Source organism: Physella acuta, unplaced genomic scaffold, assembly GCF_028476545.2.
Source record: "Physella acuta isolate Inbredline_101_S28 unplaced genomic scaffold, ASM2847654v3 ptg000667l, whole genome shotgun sequence".
Taxonomy (NCBI): domain Eukaryota; kingdom Metazoa; phylum Mollusca; class Gastropoda; family Physidae; genus Physella; species Physella acuta.
In genome coordinates, this window is record NW_026732186.1 from 223471 (window position 1) to 242144 (window position 18674).

Below are 18674 nucleotides of genomic sequence, written 5' to 3' on the forward strand. Positions count from 1 at the left end.
AGATTTTGTTGAAATCTTGCTTTATTTGAACAAAACAAAAAATATTGATCGCTGTACCGTGCCTCAGCGCTGTGTAGAGGCAAGACCTTTCCATTTCTTTGTCTATCTAAAAAATTGTTTGTTTTACCCGTCGTGTTTACGGGGTGGAAACGGTGTGCCCCGGCCCCTCGCGCCCCATTGGTCGGATCTATTTATGGATTGGTTATTGTTGTTTACATAGCCGCCGATGGTCGCGGCGCGGGGTAGGGGCGGGAGTGGAGGCAGGAGACGATAACAAATTTTTGGCGGGGCTTAGGGTGGGGGATGGGGAGGTTAACAGTAACACACACAACAACGGGGGCCGGGCTGGGGAGGGTTACAGTAACACACACAACAACGAGGGCTGGTGAGTCTGTGCTGACTATGAGGGGGTTCGAGGTAATGAACAGGGTCGGAAGGTTAGTAGGTCAACTGGCAAAAATTAGTTACGCATTTGAGTCGGTTTTTCTTTTCTTCGGTGTGCTTGTTTGTGTTTAAAAACGCAGCAGGCGCCAAACAAAAATGTGTCTTAAGACGGGTTCAACACTCAAACAAAAAAATGTTAAAAACGAAACCTTTGGGCGTAAAACAATGACGTTTTGTTGTTCAGGGACGTAGGCCTAACAACTACTGAATAAAAACATATAGTTTATGTCGACATGTGCATCGCAATATGTGTCCTGTAATTAACGCATTACATACATGCTGTTAACTGAATTAAAATATTGTCTCGAGTAAACAAGCTAACATATATGTGAAATATATCTTAATAATACTTGGTGCATACAATCGTTCACAATCACTATAACTAACGGGGCTTAAAAACTTAACACATATTCTACACAAGAACTCGTTCAATAAACAAGGCGACTAAAAAAATGTCTGAGTTTAATAACTAAGACGGTGTTTGACTAGCCCGGGGTTATAGGCCTAAGAATAGATTACATGCTAATTTTTATCTAGGCTAAGAAAACAAAAATTGTGAACAAAGCTGATAAACTACTTGAATTTTTTTATTTCAACTAGAGGCAGATACACATCTTAATAAGTTGAAGGCTATTACTCTCATTGTCTTAAAATTAATTAGTACTATGCTGATTACCGGACCAAGGCATCATTATAAAAATGTATGTCTATATTAATGTGGGCCCAAGATTGTAGCCTACTAACACATAAAAAGTGAAGATTCGGGACTGAAGCTGTGCATTTTGCTAAATACAAGTATTACAACTTAAACCGATGAAACGTTTCAATACCTAGCTTTAGAACTAACACAAATTGAGTAATAATTTAGTAGGCCTACAATATTTTTAACTTGGTCTAATATTTAGACTAAAAAACTAAAATGATACGTTATTTTTTTTTTTATTTAGGCAGGATATTTTTTTAAAAAAATGGGCATAGAGTCTAGATTCTAGATCTAGCTAGAATCTAGATCTTTAACGATAGGGTTCAATCTCTAGATCTAGCTAGACTCTAGTAGTAATATTGTCCCAATGTGTTTATCTAGGCCCGGGGGAAAAAAAGACTACTAGATATAGATCTAAATTCTAGATTTAATTACTAATTAGACCTTTAATTAAATAAATATGCCTAGGCCTATTAAATTTAAAAAAAAAGGCTTTAGGCCTATGACTAATTTAAATTTTATTAGCCTAATGCTGAATTTTAAAAAAAATAAACAAAAATAAAATTCCTATCAATCCAGTAGGCCTAAGTATTAATCCTTTAAGGCTTAATCGGATATGTAATGGCTTAAATTTATACATTTTATATTTAACGTACACATGTTTCTATTTCAAGGACAGTGCTATATTTATAGAACTCTATCCAGTAAAGTTCTCGCCCATTGATTGATCCAACTGCACTCACTGAATGGAGGCAAAGGGCATAGGCGCAAAGGAGGCTAAAGAGGGAAAAAAAGTCATGCCTCTTTTTCGATCGACCCAGTGTTGACACACAAAAAATACAAAACTTACACGTGAGTTAGAAAAGTAACGTAAGATGTTAAAAGTTAATATGTAAATAAAATTGAAATTAATTTAACTTACCATTTGTTACAATCTTCTGTCGGTCTTTGAAGTAGGTTGCCAATATCGGCAAAAAGCAATCGGCTTCAAAGAGAACACGAGCACAACATTGGTGTAAATAAAAACAGATTACTACGCGAACTATAAACAAGCATTAAAAAAATAGTTTAACGAAAACGCAATATATTAACTTAAAATAAAATCACATTTATTTTATTTTTATTTTAGAATACTGAAATATTGTCAAACGAGAAGTAAGGTAGAGGCTTTAAACTAGTGCGAGCATTATTCTTCGCAGCGCAAGTATCTTGTTTTCTCTAGGTGCACTACAACCAGGACAGTGACGTCACAGGCACCTGCTGTGTAAACAGAAAATAACAAACAAAGCGGGTTGCCCCTGCGTTGCTATCTATAATTTATGATCGTCTGCTTTAAACTACTAGATTCTCAAAATTTTAAATAAGTATTACATTGATAACATGGTTGATTGTCTTACAAATGTATTGCTGACTTTTCTAGATCTATGTCAACTTCATGAATGAAAGAAAGTAGACAGCGAAGCAATCAATGACATCACGGATTTCCCTGGTGATAAAAAAAAATATTTTTATGTTGGGTTTTCATATGGAGGAAACCCTTTTACAAGATACGTTTTACAAGAAAAGAATAATGATTTAAATTTATTTTACATCAACCAGAATAGACTAGGGTCTACTTATTTTTGTTAAATATAAAGTTGATTTTTTAAAACCCAATCTGTAGGTGTTAGCATGCGATGAAGCTATAAATAAATGTAGAATCTAGTTAAAATAGAGTTCTACCACTAGTTATCTATAGATTCTAGACCACTAGTAAAAGTGATTAGGATGTACCCTACTAAAAAAAAAAAAAGAAACATTAAAAAATAAATATCGAGTTTCAACGTGTAGGTCTAGATCTAGATTCATCTCAATTTGAGCCTTAAGCTTGTCAGTGTGTATTTTTTTGTCGCAAATGTGAAATAAAAACTAATGGGAAAAAAACCAAGCTAAACAGCGAAGCCATGGTGACTTTTAATTAGTATTTGAAAAATAGTAGATCTAGATCTTTTTATAGCTGCAGCGCACTTACAAAGTTTTAGTGAAATAATATTTATTTTCCAAGTGTGTATCATGATATGACTAATCAAAAGTTGCCGAAAAAGACCTGATCTGGGCTAGTCACCCGCAGTGTGTAAGCTGCTGGTTGTTATGGTTATGGCATTTTTTAAATTCTATAAGGCCCTAACCTACAATTTGTTAAAGGATTTAGAAATATATAGCTGCGTAAAATGACTGTTTCAAATTAATGGTAATTAATTTATGTTTATAATAAATTTTGTAATCAAACACGTTTTAAAAATAGGTGACAAAGGCTTGATAGTAATCATAGTTAATTTAAAATTCTAACACAAGGGAGATAGCTCTAATATTGTCTAATAAAATGCGACAAAAACATTTTTATATCTAAGATCGTACTTTCGGTTTCAGAAAAAAGTCTGCAAGAAAAGTATTTCTAGAATAGCTGTGTGTAAGAGTTAGTTTCAGTAGTAAATCTAGTAGTTACATGAAATACTTATTAATGCTAGTCTAGTTACTACTGAGCTATTGTAGTAGTTTATTATTTAAACTATTAGTTTAATTTAAGTTTAAGTTACTAGGCCGCTAAGTCCTGTACTTTGGAGTTTGGTTGGTAGAATCTAGTCTGGCTTGGTAGATTATATTTATAATTATATTTAATATAATAATATATTATTATTATCATATGTCATATATGGCAATATATATATATGTTTATTAGATCTAGATCTATATGATTAGGCCTATATAATTATATAATATTAATTATATATTAATAGTACACTATAAAAACTAGATCTAGTCTAGTCTAGTTTTTATAGTGTAGTAGTTACTAGAATCTAGTTAGTGTAGTAATAAGTTACAGTACAGTGAAGAAAATAGATTAATAATATTAATAATACTAATAATAGATGGTTTCGTTAATACCCAAACGAAATAAAAATGTTAGTATTACTAGTGAAATAGATTACTAGATCTAGACTCCACTTGTTACGAAGCAAACTTCCAAAAATTTACCATTAATCTTTTGGTTAAAAGTAAGAAATCAGGGAATAAAATGTGATTTGTTTGGCCTCTTTCATTTGAATATGGTATGGGACAATGATGATGGCAGACTGCAGTCAGATTTATAGTAGGTTATACTTTATGATTCTAGTGTAAGAAATTTAAGATGGAGTAGCCTGGGAAATATATTAGGAGCATAATGATAGGATTAAAATGTGTTACGATCAACTAGTTAAATGAAGCAAATTTTAATGAGAAATTCTGCTTTTTCCAGTCGGTTTATTAAAGTTATATACATCATTATGTGCTGGGTGACACCATCTGGGAGAGGGGGTGACACCCAGTTGCCTGTAGGTTTAGAACATCGTCCGTAGAAGGGTGACGCCCAACGTAGTGCTTACAGTGCATGCAAGAAGTGGTGTACGTAGGATTTTTATTCAATCGAGTGGGAGGTGTTCAAAAATATTGTTTCCATATATTTACATATATAGAGATATAGCCGTAACATGTGAAATAATCATCCCCCTACTCGAAATGTTTTTTTTATACTGAAATTTCAAATTTTGCAAGTGAATCAATCATCCTCCAATTGGAGTTCGAGGAAGTCATTACAGACTTCATCATCATCATCACTCCTTTGTGGCCCCTGGGGAGCAAAGGGCAGCAACCACACATCTCCAGCGGACTCGGTTTTGGGCTGCTCCTCTAATCTGTGCCCATGAGAGCCCAACTGTTTTCGCCTCCTCCTCAACCGTTCTGTTGCATGTTTTCCTTTGCCGGCCCACCCTCCCTTTCCCCTGGGGATTCCAGTCCAATGCACATTACTTAGTTGTTTTGTTTCTCTCTCAATCCCATGGATGTCATACATTTTATTTTGTTTAGGTGATGGAGGAAGAGAAACATAAATTGACTGATGACCTCTGTCAGAAACAACTGGTTGACCCTCATCATATACTAGTGGACGGCCGCAATTCTAAACAAGGGGATGGCCAAAAACAGAAAAATATGAATGAACACCTTCAATTAGCCGCCATTATCAAAGGTGTCCACAGACAGTTAAGACGCGAGTATCGTGCAAGTACAGTAAACATTTTTTTTTTAAGTAATTAATTTATACTTATGTAACTGCCAATGTTGCTTCTAGGACCTAAGACTGGCCTTACCTCTGTTAAAACACGTAATACAAATCTATACAAGTGTTTGCTATTGTTTTCTCAGAATCTGTTATTTGTTAGAAACTTTTTAAAACAATCTGTAGAAATGCTCATAGCTGCTAAACTGTAAAGTTTGAGTTCAAACCCCAGGCTGATAAGGCTCAATAGTTGGGGCTAGCAATTCATCTAGGAGAGAAAATTCCAAAATCAAACATCTACTGCCTTGTAATTTTTCTTGGATGGGCCAAAGTTATGGAAGCAAATCCAGAAAAAAAGTAGGCTGAGATTGAGTCAATGGCCTCAATGACACATAACATGAAGAGGAAGATGCTTACTTACATACCAATGTCAACAATTTTGTGTAAGATGCTTACTTAATGTCAACAATTTTGTGTATGATGCTTTCTTACATACCAATGTCAACAATTTTGTGCATGATGCTAACTTAATGTCAACAATTTTGTGTATGATGCTTACTTACATACCAATGTCAACAATTTTGTGCATGATGCTTACTTACATGCCATTGTCAACAAATTTGTGTATGATGCTTACATAATGTTAACAATTATGTGCATGATGATTACTTACATTCCAATGTCAACAAATTTGTGTATGATGTTTACTTACATACCAATGTCAACAATTTCCTCAGATGCCAAAGAACATGAAAAAGTCTGGCAACAACATACAGAAAATGAAGCCTGCCTGGAGAGGTATGCCAAGGCCATGTACAGACTGGCCACAGAGCATTGGTCAGTGAACCCAGCCACACGAATACACTGGTGCCGCCAGGTCATGCTGGAGTATTTTTTACAGGGGGGGAGGAGGATAGCCCTAGAGAAAGATGCTAAGAGGGTGTACCATGAGAAGCTGAGGAGGAATCATCAGGTGGGTGTTTGTAGGTGGGGGGGGGGGGTGTGTAGGTGGGTGGGGTGTGTGTGTAGGTGGGTGGGGTGTGTGTATAGGTGGGTGGGGTGTGTGTGTAGGTGGGGGCGAGGAGGACAGCCCTAGAGAAAGATGCTAAGAGGGTGTACCATGAATAGCTGAGGAGGATCCACAGGTGGGTGGAGGTGGGGTGGGTGCTTGTATGTGGGGGAGGGTGTAGGTGGGTGGGGTGTGTGTGTAGGTGGGTGGGGTGTGTGAAGGTTTTGGTGCTTGTAGGTGGGTTGGGTGTGTGTGTAGGAGGGTGGGGTGTGTAGGTTGTAGTACTTGTAGATGGGTGTGTGTGTAGGAGGGTGGGGTGTGTAGGTTGTAGTACTTGTAGGTGGGTGTGTGTGTAGGAGGGTGGGGTGTGTAGGTTGTAGTGTTTGTACTAACATCCATCAGTAGTTTCTCCTTCTATTCTTGTAGTTACCATCCTGGATTAATGCATTTTCCAATAGCTATATTTCACCTGTAATGTTGTTTTGCTTGAGGAATTTTTCAAAACTAATTAATTAAACAGAAGAAGCTAATCCATTTGTACTTTGTCCAAATAAAGAGAATGAGAACTATTTAAGGCTACATTTGTGGTATTGTGTTTATGTTCCAAGCTACACTTGTGGTATTGTGTTTATGTTCCAAGCTACATTTGTGGTATTGTGTTTATGTTCCAAGCTACACTTTTGGTATTGTGTTTATGTTCCAAGCTACATTTGTAGCATTGTGTTTATGATCCAAGCTACATTTGTAGCATTGTGTTTATGCTTTCAAGCTACATTTGTAACATTGTGTTTGTGCTTCTATCTTTAATGTGTGTTGTTGGAGGTCTACACATGTGAACAGTTTTATTCCCAGCCATAAGCAAAACTGCTAAGTTTTATTGTATATCTCTAGCTTTGTTGTGGTATAAAGTATATATATTTCCCTAACTCTAGTCATGTGCATGTGTTGTCTTAAACTTTTCACACTGGACGACCCACAACTACCCAGCAAGTATTTAGGTTAAACCTAGCAACCAGAAAATGCACAACCATCCAGTTAATATTTAGGTTAAACCTAGCAACTAGACAACACACAACCACCTAGCTAAAACTTAAGTTAAACCTAGCAACTAGAAAACCCAAAACCACCCAGCTAATATTTAGGTTAAACCTAGCAACTAGACAACACACAACCACCCAGCTAAAACTTAAGTTAAACCTAGCAACCAGAAAACCCAAAACCATCCAGTTAATATTTAGGTTAAACCTAGCAACTAGACAACCCACAACCACCAAGCTAATATTTAAGTTAAACCTAGCAACTACAAAACCCACAACCACCCAGCTAATATTTAGGTTAAACCAACTAGACAACCCACAACCACCCAGTTAATATTTAGGTTAAACCTAGCAACTAGACTACCCACAACCACCCAGCTAATATTTAGGTTAAACCAACTAGACAACCCACAACCACCCAGTTAATATTTAGGTTAAACCTAGCAACGAGACAACCCACAACCACCCAGCTAATATTTAGGTTAAACCTAGCAACTAGACAACCCAAAACCACCCAGCTAATATTTAGGTTAAATCTAGCAACTAGACAACCCACAACCACCCAGCTAATATTTAGGTTAAACCAACTAGACAACCCACAACCACCCTGTTAATATTTAGGTTAAACCTAGCAACTAGACAACCCACAACCACCCAGCTAATATTTAGGTTAAACCTAGCAACTAGACAACCCACAACCACCCTGTTAATATTTAGGTTAAACCTAGCAACTAGACAACCCACAACCACCCAGCTAATACTTAAGTTAAACCTAGCAACTAGACAACCCACAACCACCCTGTTAATATTTAGGTTAAACCTAGCAACTAGACAACCCATATGATTGCTAACTCTAAAGTCCTGAGTTTTGATCTGAGGCAGATGATGCTCATAAACTGGGGGACAACAACCCATCTAGGATGAAAACTCCAAAATGAGACAATTGCTCTAGGTTGGACAAAGTTCTATAGAAACAAACCCATAAAGAAAAACAGGCAAAAACCAAGTCAGCAGGACATGACGCATAACATGTTGACACCTAATACTTGGTTGTGTTGGACAGGACATGGCGCATAACATGTTGACACATAATACTTGGTTGTGTTGGAAGAAATCCCCTCCAGTGTTACAAATAACAATGAAGAAACTTCAGTTTTAATGTATGCGTTCTGTGGGTGTCACTCTATTCTACATGTAGATGAATGATGCTGACGCAAGCAATACAACACCCACAGTGTTTGCCAATGACAAAAGTTGTGACAGACTTGAAGCAAATGTTGAAAGTGATATCAAACCTGAGATAAAGCAGTAAGTTGTTGTTTTTTTTTTCACTTTTTTCTTAGTAAGTCATATTTCCCTACATTTTTTTTCTGAAAATAAGTAATTAATTATTTTGATTCACTCATTTTTTTAGTGAATTCAGATTTTAAAGTAACTAACAAATTTTTAAGTAAATGACAATTTTTAAATACAATTTTTTGAGAAGCTTATATTCTTTAAACTTTTAACTGTAATGTTGTGTTGTGTCGGCAACTGTTTTGGCTGAAAGGCTTTGTTTAAAATTGTTCTGTCCAATCATATTTATTGAAGCTACTGGAGAAACAATCCACAGAGAAATGAAACATTATTTTATCAGGGCTTTACCAGTAGTACGTGTGATTTTTTCACATTACCTGTTGGTAACACAATTAGTAAACACATTGATATTTCACACAAAAAGTGCTTTACATAAGATATGCAGAATTACAAACTAAAGACAGGAAATAAATAAATTTATCTCCACACCTTCCTTGGAAATCCATTCTGCTTTCATCCCTTAAAATTTCACCCAAATGGTGGTCAGTTCTATATTTCACCCAAATGGTGGTCAATTCTATATTTCACCCAAATGGTGGTCAGTTCTTTATTTCACCCAAATGGTGGTCAGTTCTTTATTTCACCCAAATGGTGGTCAGTTCTATATTTGATCCAAATGGTGGTCAGTTCTTTATATTTTAACTAAGAAACTAAAAGACTTTCAATTGGATAGGGTTGATATATTTCATATGTCAAAATATGTCTCCAAAGCCAAAACATAATTTGTATGATGCAAATATAGATCTATATTGATTTATTTGTGGTATATTTAATTTGTATTTATATGGCTTGTAAATTTGTCTCAAACTTTAGTTCATTCAGGCCAGTGTTTCTCAGTTTGCAATAAATTGTTTCTGTATAAGCTTTTTGATGTGATTTTAAAATTACATTTAAAAAAGAAACAAAAAATGTGCCACACTTATTCATTCAAATAGCCATCCATGATCCAAATACGTTGATTAAAAAAGTTAGTGGTTGACATTCAGAGATTGACCCTGTGACCGCCAATGGTAAGCTGTTAAACCAGGGTGGGAGATTAACTTGAAGTGTTGTGTAACAGGCCCTGTTATCTGTCTGTTGTTGGCGTGTCCCACTAGTTTTTCAATACAAACACACAGAACTCCCTGGCAGAAAAATCAACAAGCTGTACCAGAGAAAATTATTTGTTATCAAATGTAGGCTAATCCCAAGATAACAAGACAAGTCTACTGCAAATAAACACTCAGTGCTGATATTAAAGAAATAAATAGAGACTTCATTTATCTACATTGTTTTGTACACTATCAGTTTGGCTGGGTAATGTGGTTCTGTTTGGGGTTTGACTGGGTAATGTGGTTGTCTGGGTTTGTTCCTACATGAACTTTCAGCTAGTTAACACTACAGTAGGATGGTCATTTTTGTGGCTAGAACCTCATTGCTTTGGCTTATTTTGTGACAGCAATATCTGCATGCATTACCCGTGCATTACCTTACAACACAATTGCAAATATAACATGAAATACAACACCCAATACATTAAACCCAACACAAAGCACCCAACACAACAGCACAACTCCAAATACAACACCCAACACAGTTAAGCAAAACACAACACCAAATACAACACCCAACACAGTAAAACACAACACAATACGAAATACAACACCCAACACAGTAAACACAATACAGCAAATTCCAACACAACAGCACCTAACACAACAACACTGATTACAACCTGCCTTTGTTTATTAGTCACTACAGATTTCAGCACATACTTAGAGAGAGAAAGAGACACCTCCAACACCATTTATTTTGGAACACACATATCCCCACACATTTCAGTACACACACCCAGATATTCTACATCCCCACACAGTTCATCACACACATTCTCTCCAGTCTCCATCCCCACACATTGAGCACACCCACAAACACACAGAGAGATATTCTCTTGAACAGTGACCCCTGTAGCTTTGTTTGACCAGTCTTTCTTGTTTGTCTACCTGAATCAATAAATCTCATTGAGATCTGGCCCACTCAAATGCCACCTATATTTACTCTGAAATATTTGTGCAATAAATGTGAGAAGTACACCTCAGTCCATGTTTAGAGGGAATGGTTTGCTTATTTGTTCAGTGCATCATCTGGGTGGATCTTATGTTTGTTTAAAATCTGCCAGGAACATCTTGAGAAAGTATTTGATTTCACGTGAACATGATACATCGCTACTGTAGGGGCCATCCCTTTATTATAGCTGTTTATTTTGGGATAAAAATAACATGTCAAAATTTGTTGTTTCAAGCGTCAAAATTGGGTGAAAATGTCAAAATGTGTTGTTTCAAACGTCAAAATTGGGTGAAAATGAGTCAAAATACATATTTATTAACTTGTTTTACTTGTTCATAATTTCGTGAGTGAAAATGCAAATTTTAAAACTGTTCCAACTGGAAACATGAGACTATTTATATGAAGAATTATTTGTGTTCCCCGGTGTCTTCCTAAAAGATTGTTACTTAAAAGGACAGGTCTAAAAAATGTGACAGCCAGTCAGACCCCTCTTTCAAGCTGTAGATGTTGACCGAGTAAGTGTACCCCATTAAGCTCCATCTAGTTTATCGTAAAGGCAGAGCTAGCCCACGCCTGTTGACATTCATGATGATTGTTGTTGCTTAGCAAACACCAGTACTCAGCAAACACACAGTACCCAGCATCCTCTCCCCTTCTCATCCCTCGTGGAAGTTTCGTCTCTTGGGGAAATTGGAGAAGGAAGAAACACCTGCCGTTGGTGTCTGACAACTTCAAAGATGCGGGAGGGGGGGGGGGGTGTCATCTTTGCATTATTTTGATTGGGTGTGGTAGAGAGGGGAGATTACCAGAGCGTGGTCAAAGTAAATCTTCTCGATGGGAAAGTTTGCCTGTGCTCATTTACATGTTCGGGGTAGATGCGGCTGGTGCTGTTATTTATAAAGGCCGGATGTACCTGCGGGGCAAAAATCTGGCCACACAACATCCTTCTGGCTAAAATCTGGCCACACAACATCCTTCTGGCAAAAATCTGGCCACACAACATACCTCTGGCAAAAATCTGGCCACACAACATCCTCTTGCCGTAGGTGTGAGAAGTATCAAACCACGTGAGTGTCACGTCATCTGAACGAGTACGTCATCCCGGCACACACAGGCCAAACTCATTGTTTAGACTTGTCACATTGGCACTTACCTATTTTAATTTGGGTTTAATTGGCTTTTTTTCCCTTGCGTTTTTTATTTAGGATTAGATCATCAGGTTAACATGGAGAGATGAACACAGTGTGACATGACTGACATTTTTCACATCACCGCTGTCTGGGGGAGCTTGTTTGATAGTGTACCTACCCCAGAGCCCCAGGGTACAAGTATGTACAGTATGTCCGCTGGGGGCAGTCTGCTTGGGGCCATGTTGATGGCAGGTAATGTCAGGGCTACACACATATACCTGGCAGATGGTCAGTTGGGGGGGGGGGGGGATGGCCAGTGTGTGGGTATAATAGCCAAAGTGTGGGTCTAATGGTCAGTGTGTGGGTCTAATGGCCAAATTGTGGGTCTAATGGTCAGTGTGTGGGTCTAATGGTCAGTGTGTGGGTCTAATGGCCAGTGTGTGGGTCTAATGGCCAGTGTGTGGGTATAATAGCCAAAGTGTGGGTCTAATGGTCAGTGTGTGGGTCTAATGGCCAAATTGTGGGTCTAATGGTCAGTGTGTGGGTCTAATGGCCAGTGTGTGGGTATAATAGCCAATGTGTGGGTATAATAGCCAAAGTGTGGGTCTAATGGTCAGTGTGTTGGCATAGATAAAGTGTGTGGGTTTAACAACGGCCATTTGGGTCCATGTTAAAAAAAATAACCTAACAGTGTTTTATAACTACAGAATGTTTTATTTTAATGACCAAAAAAATGTCTTGTATTGTATCCCAGATTTGTCCTCTAGATATTGTGTCCCAGATTTGTCCTCTAGATATTGTGTCCCAGATTTGTCCTCTAGATATTGTGTCCCAGATTTGTTCTCTAGATATTGTGTCCCAGATTTGTCCTCTAAGTATTGTGTCCTAGATGTGTCCTCTAAGTATTGTGTCCTAGATGTGTCCTCTAAGTATTGTGTCCTAGATGTGTCCTCTAAGTATTGTGTCCTAGATGTGTCCTCTATTGTGTCCCAGATTTGTCCTCTAGGTATTGTGTCCCAGATTTGTCCTCTATCGTGTCCCAGATTTGTCCTCTATTGTGTCCCAGATTTTTCCTGTAAGTATTGTGTCCCAGATTTGTCCTCTATTGTGTCCCAGATTTGTCCTCTACTGTGTCCCAGATTTGTCCTCTATTGTGTCCCAGATTTGTCCTTTAAGTATTGTGTCCCAGATTTGTCCTCTATCGTGTCCCAGATTTGTCCTCTATCGTGTCCCAGATTTGTCCTCTATCGTGTCCCAGAAAATGTCCTCTAAGTATTGTGTCCCAGATTTTTCCTGTAAGTATTGTGTCCCAGATTTGTCCTCTATTGTGTCCCAGATTTGTCCTCTATTGTGTCCTAGATTTGTCCTCTATTGTGTCCCAGATTTGTCCTCTAGATATTGTGTCCCAGATTTGTCCTTTATTGTGTCCCAGATTTGTCCTCTAATTTGTCCTAGATTTGTCCTCTATTGTGTCCCAGATTTGTCCTCTAAGTATTGTGTCCCAGATTTGTCCTCTATCGTGTCTCAGATTTGTCCTCTATTGTGTCCCAGATTTGTCCTCTATCGTGTCCCAGATTTGTCCTCTAAATATTGTGTCCCAGATTTGTCCTCTATCGTGTCCCAGATTTGTCCTCTATTGTGTCCCAGATTTGTCCTCTATTGTGTCCCAGATTTGTCCTCTACTGTGTCCCAGATTTGTCCTGTTGTCCTCCAAGTATTTAGTCATCAAGTTACGGGGCTTCTAGTCTAGACAAACTTTGACGGGGCGGTGCTGGTCAACTACGGGACCGAGAAAAGAATATAAACCCAGTTTGTTCTCGTCTGTCTACACACGCCTCTTGAAGGCTTTCCCGGGCTTTTCTTTGTATCGTCTTCCCCCCCCCCCACCCCACTCCCTATTGGTAAATAAGTTGAATAAAGGAAAAGAAGGGGGTGGTTTATAGCTAAATAAATAGCCGTGATCAAAGAATCGTTTGAGGCCGAGTCCTTTCATGTGAAGAAACGCATTGGCTTCCATAGTTTACTTTTCTTCCAAAAATTATGGTCCTTGTTTATTTGTAGGGAGCAGGCTCTAGTTTGGCCCTGGCTCTAGTTTGGCTCTGCCTCTAGTGTGGCTCTGGCTTTAGTGTGGCCCTACCCAGGCAGATGTGATGGCGCAACACCCACAGCTAGTATATAATTGCCACTTTGATCCTTTGTTTTTATACGGTATTAACTTTTTCATTGCTCCGCCCGCCAGTGAGCTGGTTAGCGTTGGAAAGTTCTGGAAATTAAGTTTCCTAACGCAGGCCAGTACCATCAAAGGCTGTGTTGGTTTTCCTTGAGCGGTGTTCAGTAGCTCCCTGTGTAAATTGATGTCAACTGCCACCTAAACATTGGGCTGATGGGACCAAGTCTCCAGTCTCAACAAAAACGGGACTAATTTAGCCGTACATGGTGTTGTTAGAAGAATTTTACCGATGGGGAATAGTCACCGAGATAATAGAGAAAATAGTGTTAGTGGGGTAAGGGGTGAGGGAGGGGGTAACCCACTTGGTGAAGACGGAGGGTGGGGGTATTTTTTATTTGAAAAAGCCGAAATTCCACCCCAAACTTTGTGCTAATTGTTATTGACAGTTAACTTGAGTACTGGTTCTTGTGTCAACAAAAAGAGATCAGCCCCGGTTACTTCCCCTTAATGTGGCTTGTACAAAGTCGCCCCCCTTGATATTGATTGTACACATTCACCCGGCTGACAAAACTAGCGGGGCCACCGGTCCTGCCAAAATAAATGAAAAGAAAATAGTGTCCGCGTCAGTCAACAAACACGACCGTTATTTGAAATAGTTCCCCCGGCCCCAGTGTACCAAGATTAAATGAGCCGGCCTGATTTATAGATGTAATATAGGTTTGTTCTGTGCGTGCTACAATGTTTACAGCACTAGGCGACACGCACTGTGTACACCGCCAGTCTCAAGAATACAGCTCTTCTCTTGTGAGTTTAAACTCAGTTCATACCATTAACACAGCAGTCGGAAACAAACAAATTACAATGGTCGGTTTTCTTATTGTCTAAACCTCGGTGCCTTCAGATTGTTAGTTTAATAGAAACTGTCAAAAGTGTTTGCGTATACATACATAGAAATCTATTTATCTATCTATCAATCTATATTTCTTTCACTTTCTTTATATATATATATATATGTATATATATATATATATATATATATATATATATATATATATATATATATATATATGTATATATATATATGTATATATATATGTATATATATATGTATATATATATATGTATATATATATGTATATATATATGTATATATATATGTATATATATATGTATATATATATGTATATATATATATATATATATATATATATATATATATATATAGGTAGGCGTGTATTAAAATAGGCGTGTATTAGTATGTGAAACAACAAACTACGATACTTTTAAATCAATGTATTCCTCTCCCAACGACTGACGTAACTGGCTAAACTCACAGTTTGTTTCAAATGGACATTAACTAGGTGACGAGGATTCTTCCATAGTTATTAGTCCATGTTGCCTTCATGGCGGTTGTAAACAAAACAAAAAATGAGGAAATTTGTTAATATTGTAAGAATCTATCAGTGATATAAACATTGCAATTGTGTGAATTAAATGCTACATTTCTAATTATTTTCATCAAACCTAAATTATAACCTGAAACTTCACTCAACAGAAACTTCACTTCCTAGTAATTAGAGCGCAAAACTTGGTTGATTTAAGTTTTATACAAACTTACAATTTTCAAAGCCATATGGCTATTTAATCTATGTTTGTATAGATTTTCAGTGTTAAAATTCTGAAAATACTTTAAAAAAACATCACATGCATACAATCTTTAGTCAAGTCCAACAAAACCCAAAAAGTTAAGATTTTATAACCATATTTATTTTAATAACATCGTTCATGATTTTAACAATATTTAATGGGCCTTTCGTATAATTTTGAGACTATTCTCGGTAATAGGTCTATTGCAGTTGGATTTTCCCCTCAAAGGTTAGCTGTAGGGAAATGTTATAGAACATCAATCCAAGGGAAAGCATTCAATTAATGTTAAGGAGTTTATCAAATAACATAGTTACATCCCTTGATAAATTTGGTCGTGTGAGCAGGTCTGTGACTGGGAAAATCCGATTGTTGGATGTAGGCAGCTGCTACAACCCTTTTCTTGAATTCGAGGAATTTGATGCTGTTGGTATCGATCTAAGCCCAGCTAAACAGGTGAGATGGTTTTCTCTTATAGGACAGGTGAGATAGGTGTCTAAGCTAATGAGTTAACCTGTTCTAGTACATTTAATGGTATAGTTAATTTATTTCTTTTTCAATACAAGTCACTTACTGTTCTGACAGAAATGTATGAGGTATAATCCTGTGATAATCGTTGAGTGGAATCTACAGATTTAATAAATTTGTTGATGGAGATTACTAGTCTCTCTGTTCTTTGGATACATTTTCATCCACGTGGTCCTAAAATTTGGATAACTTTTCATCCACAGACAGTCCTCAAATGTGATTTCCTCCAGTTATCTACTTATGAGCACCCCGACCCCTTGAACTTTGACCTCCATGACCTGGCCAGCCCAGTGACCCGGCTGCCAGGTCAAAGTTTCCACGCAGTTATCTTCTCCTTGCTGCTGGAGTACCTGCCCTCCCCCGCCCAGAGGTGGCAGTGCTGTACAACAGCTCACAGCCTGCTGTCCAGCAGTGGGCTGTTGCTGGTCATCACACCTGACTCCCACAGGTCAGTTCACTCAGTGGAACCCACCCAGTTGCCAGGGGGGGGGGGAGTATATCAACTTTGACCTTTGCCATAACTTTTGTTACAAATTTCTCATATTAGAGCTTATACAATGACAAAACAATGATAATTCACTTTGTCTAATTAGCTGTTAAATTATTCACTACAAGTGTGTTTTATTAAATTAGTCACTAAAAATGAATGTAAAGATCACTATTTTGTAGTAAATTAGTCACTAAAAAAACTCTTGTTCCATGAAATTAGTCAATAAAAATTAATATACAGATCACTATGTTGTATAAAATTAGTTACTAAAAATGCTTGTAAAGATTACTATGTTCACGAACCAAAGGGGAGATAACTAGATTAAGTATAATCAATCATTGTATCTGTTCAAAGATGCTGTTTAAAAAAAAGTAATAGTAAAAGTAGCTAGTGTTAGTATCTAGTCCCCAGTTGTCATTTCTCACTTGACACTTCAAATGACATATGACATTTCAGTCAACATCGTAACGCCCCCATGATGAGAAGCTGGAGACAGGCCATAGAGTCCATAGGCTTTAGGAGATGGAAGTACCAGAAACAGGATCACATCCACTGTATAGCCTTCAGAAAGGTAAGGTCAAGGTCACATCCACTGTATGGCCTCCAGAAAGGTAAGGTCACATAACTGTATGGCCTTCAGAAAGGTAAGGTCAAGGTCACATCCACTGTATGGCCTTCAGAAAGGTAAGGTTACATCCACTGTATGGCTTTCAGAAAGGTAAGGTCACATCCACTGTATGACCTTCAGAAAGGTTAGGTCAAGATCACATCCACTGTATGGCCTTCAGAAAGGTAAGGTCACATCCACTGTATGACCTTCAGAAAGGTTAGGTCAAGATCACATCCACTGTATGGCCTTCAGAAAGGTAAGGTCACATCCACTGTATGACCTTCAGAATGGTAAGGTCACATCCACTGTATGACCTTCAGAAAGGTAAGGTCAAGGTCACACCCATTGTATGGCCTTCTGAAAGGTAAGGTCACATCCACTGTATGGCCTTCAGAAAGGTAAGGTCACATCCACTGTATGGCCTTCAGAAAGGTAAGGTTACATCCACTGTATGACCTTCAGAAAGGTTAGGTCAAGATCACATCCAATGTGTGGCCTTCAGAAAGGTAAGGTTACATCCACTGTATGACCTTCAGAAAGCTAAGGTCAAGGTCACACCCACTGTATGGCCTTCTGAAAGGTAAGGTCATGCCCACTGTATGGCCTTCAGAAAGGTAAGGTCAAGGTCACACCCACTGTATGGCCTTCAGAAAGGTAAGGTCAAGGTCACATCCACTGTATGGCCTTCAGAAAGGTAAGGTCAAGGTCACATCCACTGTATGGCCTTCAGAAAGGTTAGGTCAAGATCACATCCAATGTGTGGCCTTCAGAAAGGTAAGGTTACATCCACTGTATGGCCTTCAGAAAGATTAGGTCACATCCATACTTATATTTACATTGGTTGTAAAATCTACCCATAAAACACATTACATATTTGGATACCATTTACAATGTGTAACACTGTATGTACACTTTCAGGTGTGTGACCCACACCCACGCCCCACAGGTGAGGACAGGTTTGTCGACATGCTCTACATTCCCCAAGACTTGACTGATGCCTGCTATGATGATACCCCATCAGGGCCAGTTGGAGAAGACAACGAGGAAAAACTTAACGAGTTTTTGTCCATGGCTTCTGAACTTCCAGCTCTTGAGGATGATGTATGATTAATTTGTTAATTAAATTAATGTTTGTTTTAATAGTACATGTAATTAACTTTACTAATGACCATGAGTATATGCATTTATATTTATTGATGAATACAAGTATTGATATGAGAATAAAATGTTAAGTTGAACAAGTACATCAAGTGATGAGTATTGACAAAAACATGTTTAAAAGTATTTCAAACTTGACCAAAGTTCATAAGATAATAAATATTTTGATACCTTCTATTATGTTACAAGCCCTAAGTAACAATATAACATGAATGTTTGAACCCACACCACACTACAGCTGTAGTGTTAAACCACATCATTCAGACTATAACTG

At 37.7% G+C, this 18674-nt stretch overlaps 2 protein-coding genes across 11 annotated transcripts in view; one reads left to right on the forward strand and one right to left on the reverse strand.

The window, feature by feature from the left end:
• LOC131948959 (forkhead box protein P1) overlaps nucleotides 1-2182 on the reverse strand; it is a 122652-nt gene extending 120470 nt beyond the window's left edge. Inside the window, exon 1 of one of the 2 annotated variants that reach the window (XM_059310689.1) lies at nucleotides 2070-2182. In XM_059310689.1, coding sequence (XP_059166672.1) covers nucleotides 2070-2072 — 3 coding nt within the window. In that variant the 5' untranslated portion in view covers nucleotides 2073-2182. The remainder of the gene's footprint in view (nucleotides 1-2069) is intronic. The other variant, XM_059310688.1, reaches the window with a different exon arrangement.
• LOC131948960 (S-adenosylmethionine sensor upstream of mTORC1) lies at nucleotides 386-18566 on the forward strand. Of its 9 annotated transcripts, none has more exons than XM_059310697.1 (9): nucleotides 386-437; nucleotides 1822-1999; nucleotides 5033-5228; nucleotides 5960-6195; nucleotides 8467-8576; nucleotides 15962-16070; nucleotides 16346-16590; nucleotides 17089-17203; nucleotides 18161-18566. In XM_059310697.1, exons 3-9 carry the CDS (start codon nucleotides 5036-5038, stop codon nucleotides 18347-18349), a joined length of 1197 nt encoding a protein of 398 aa, XP_059166680.1. In that variant the 5' UTR covers nucleotides 386-437; nucleotides 1822-1999; nucleotides 5033-5035; the 3' UTR covers nucleotides 18350-18566. The 9 variants fall into 9 exon arrangements, with proteins under 9 accessions (XP_059166680.1, XP_059166679.1, XP_059166677.1 ...); XM_059310696.1 differs by lacking the exon at nucleotides 386-437 and adding an exon at nucleotides 1686-1725; XM_059310694.1 differs by lacking the exons at nucleotides 386-437; nucleotides 1822-1999 and adding an exon at nucleotides 2400-2636.
• The last annotated feature ends 108 nt before the right edge of the window (nucleotides 18567-18674 follow it).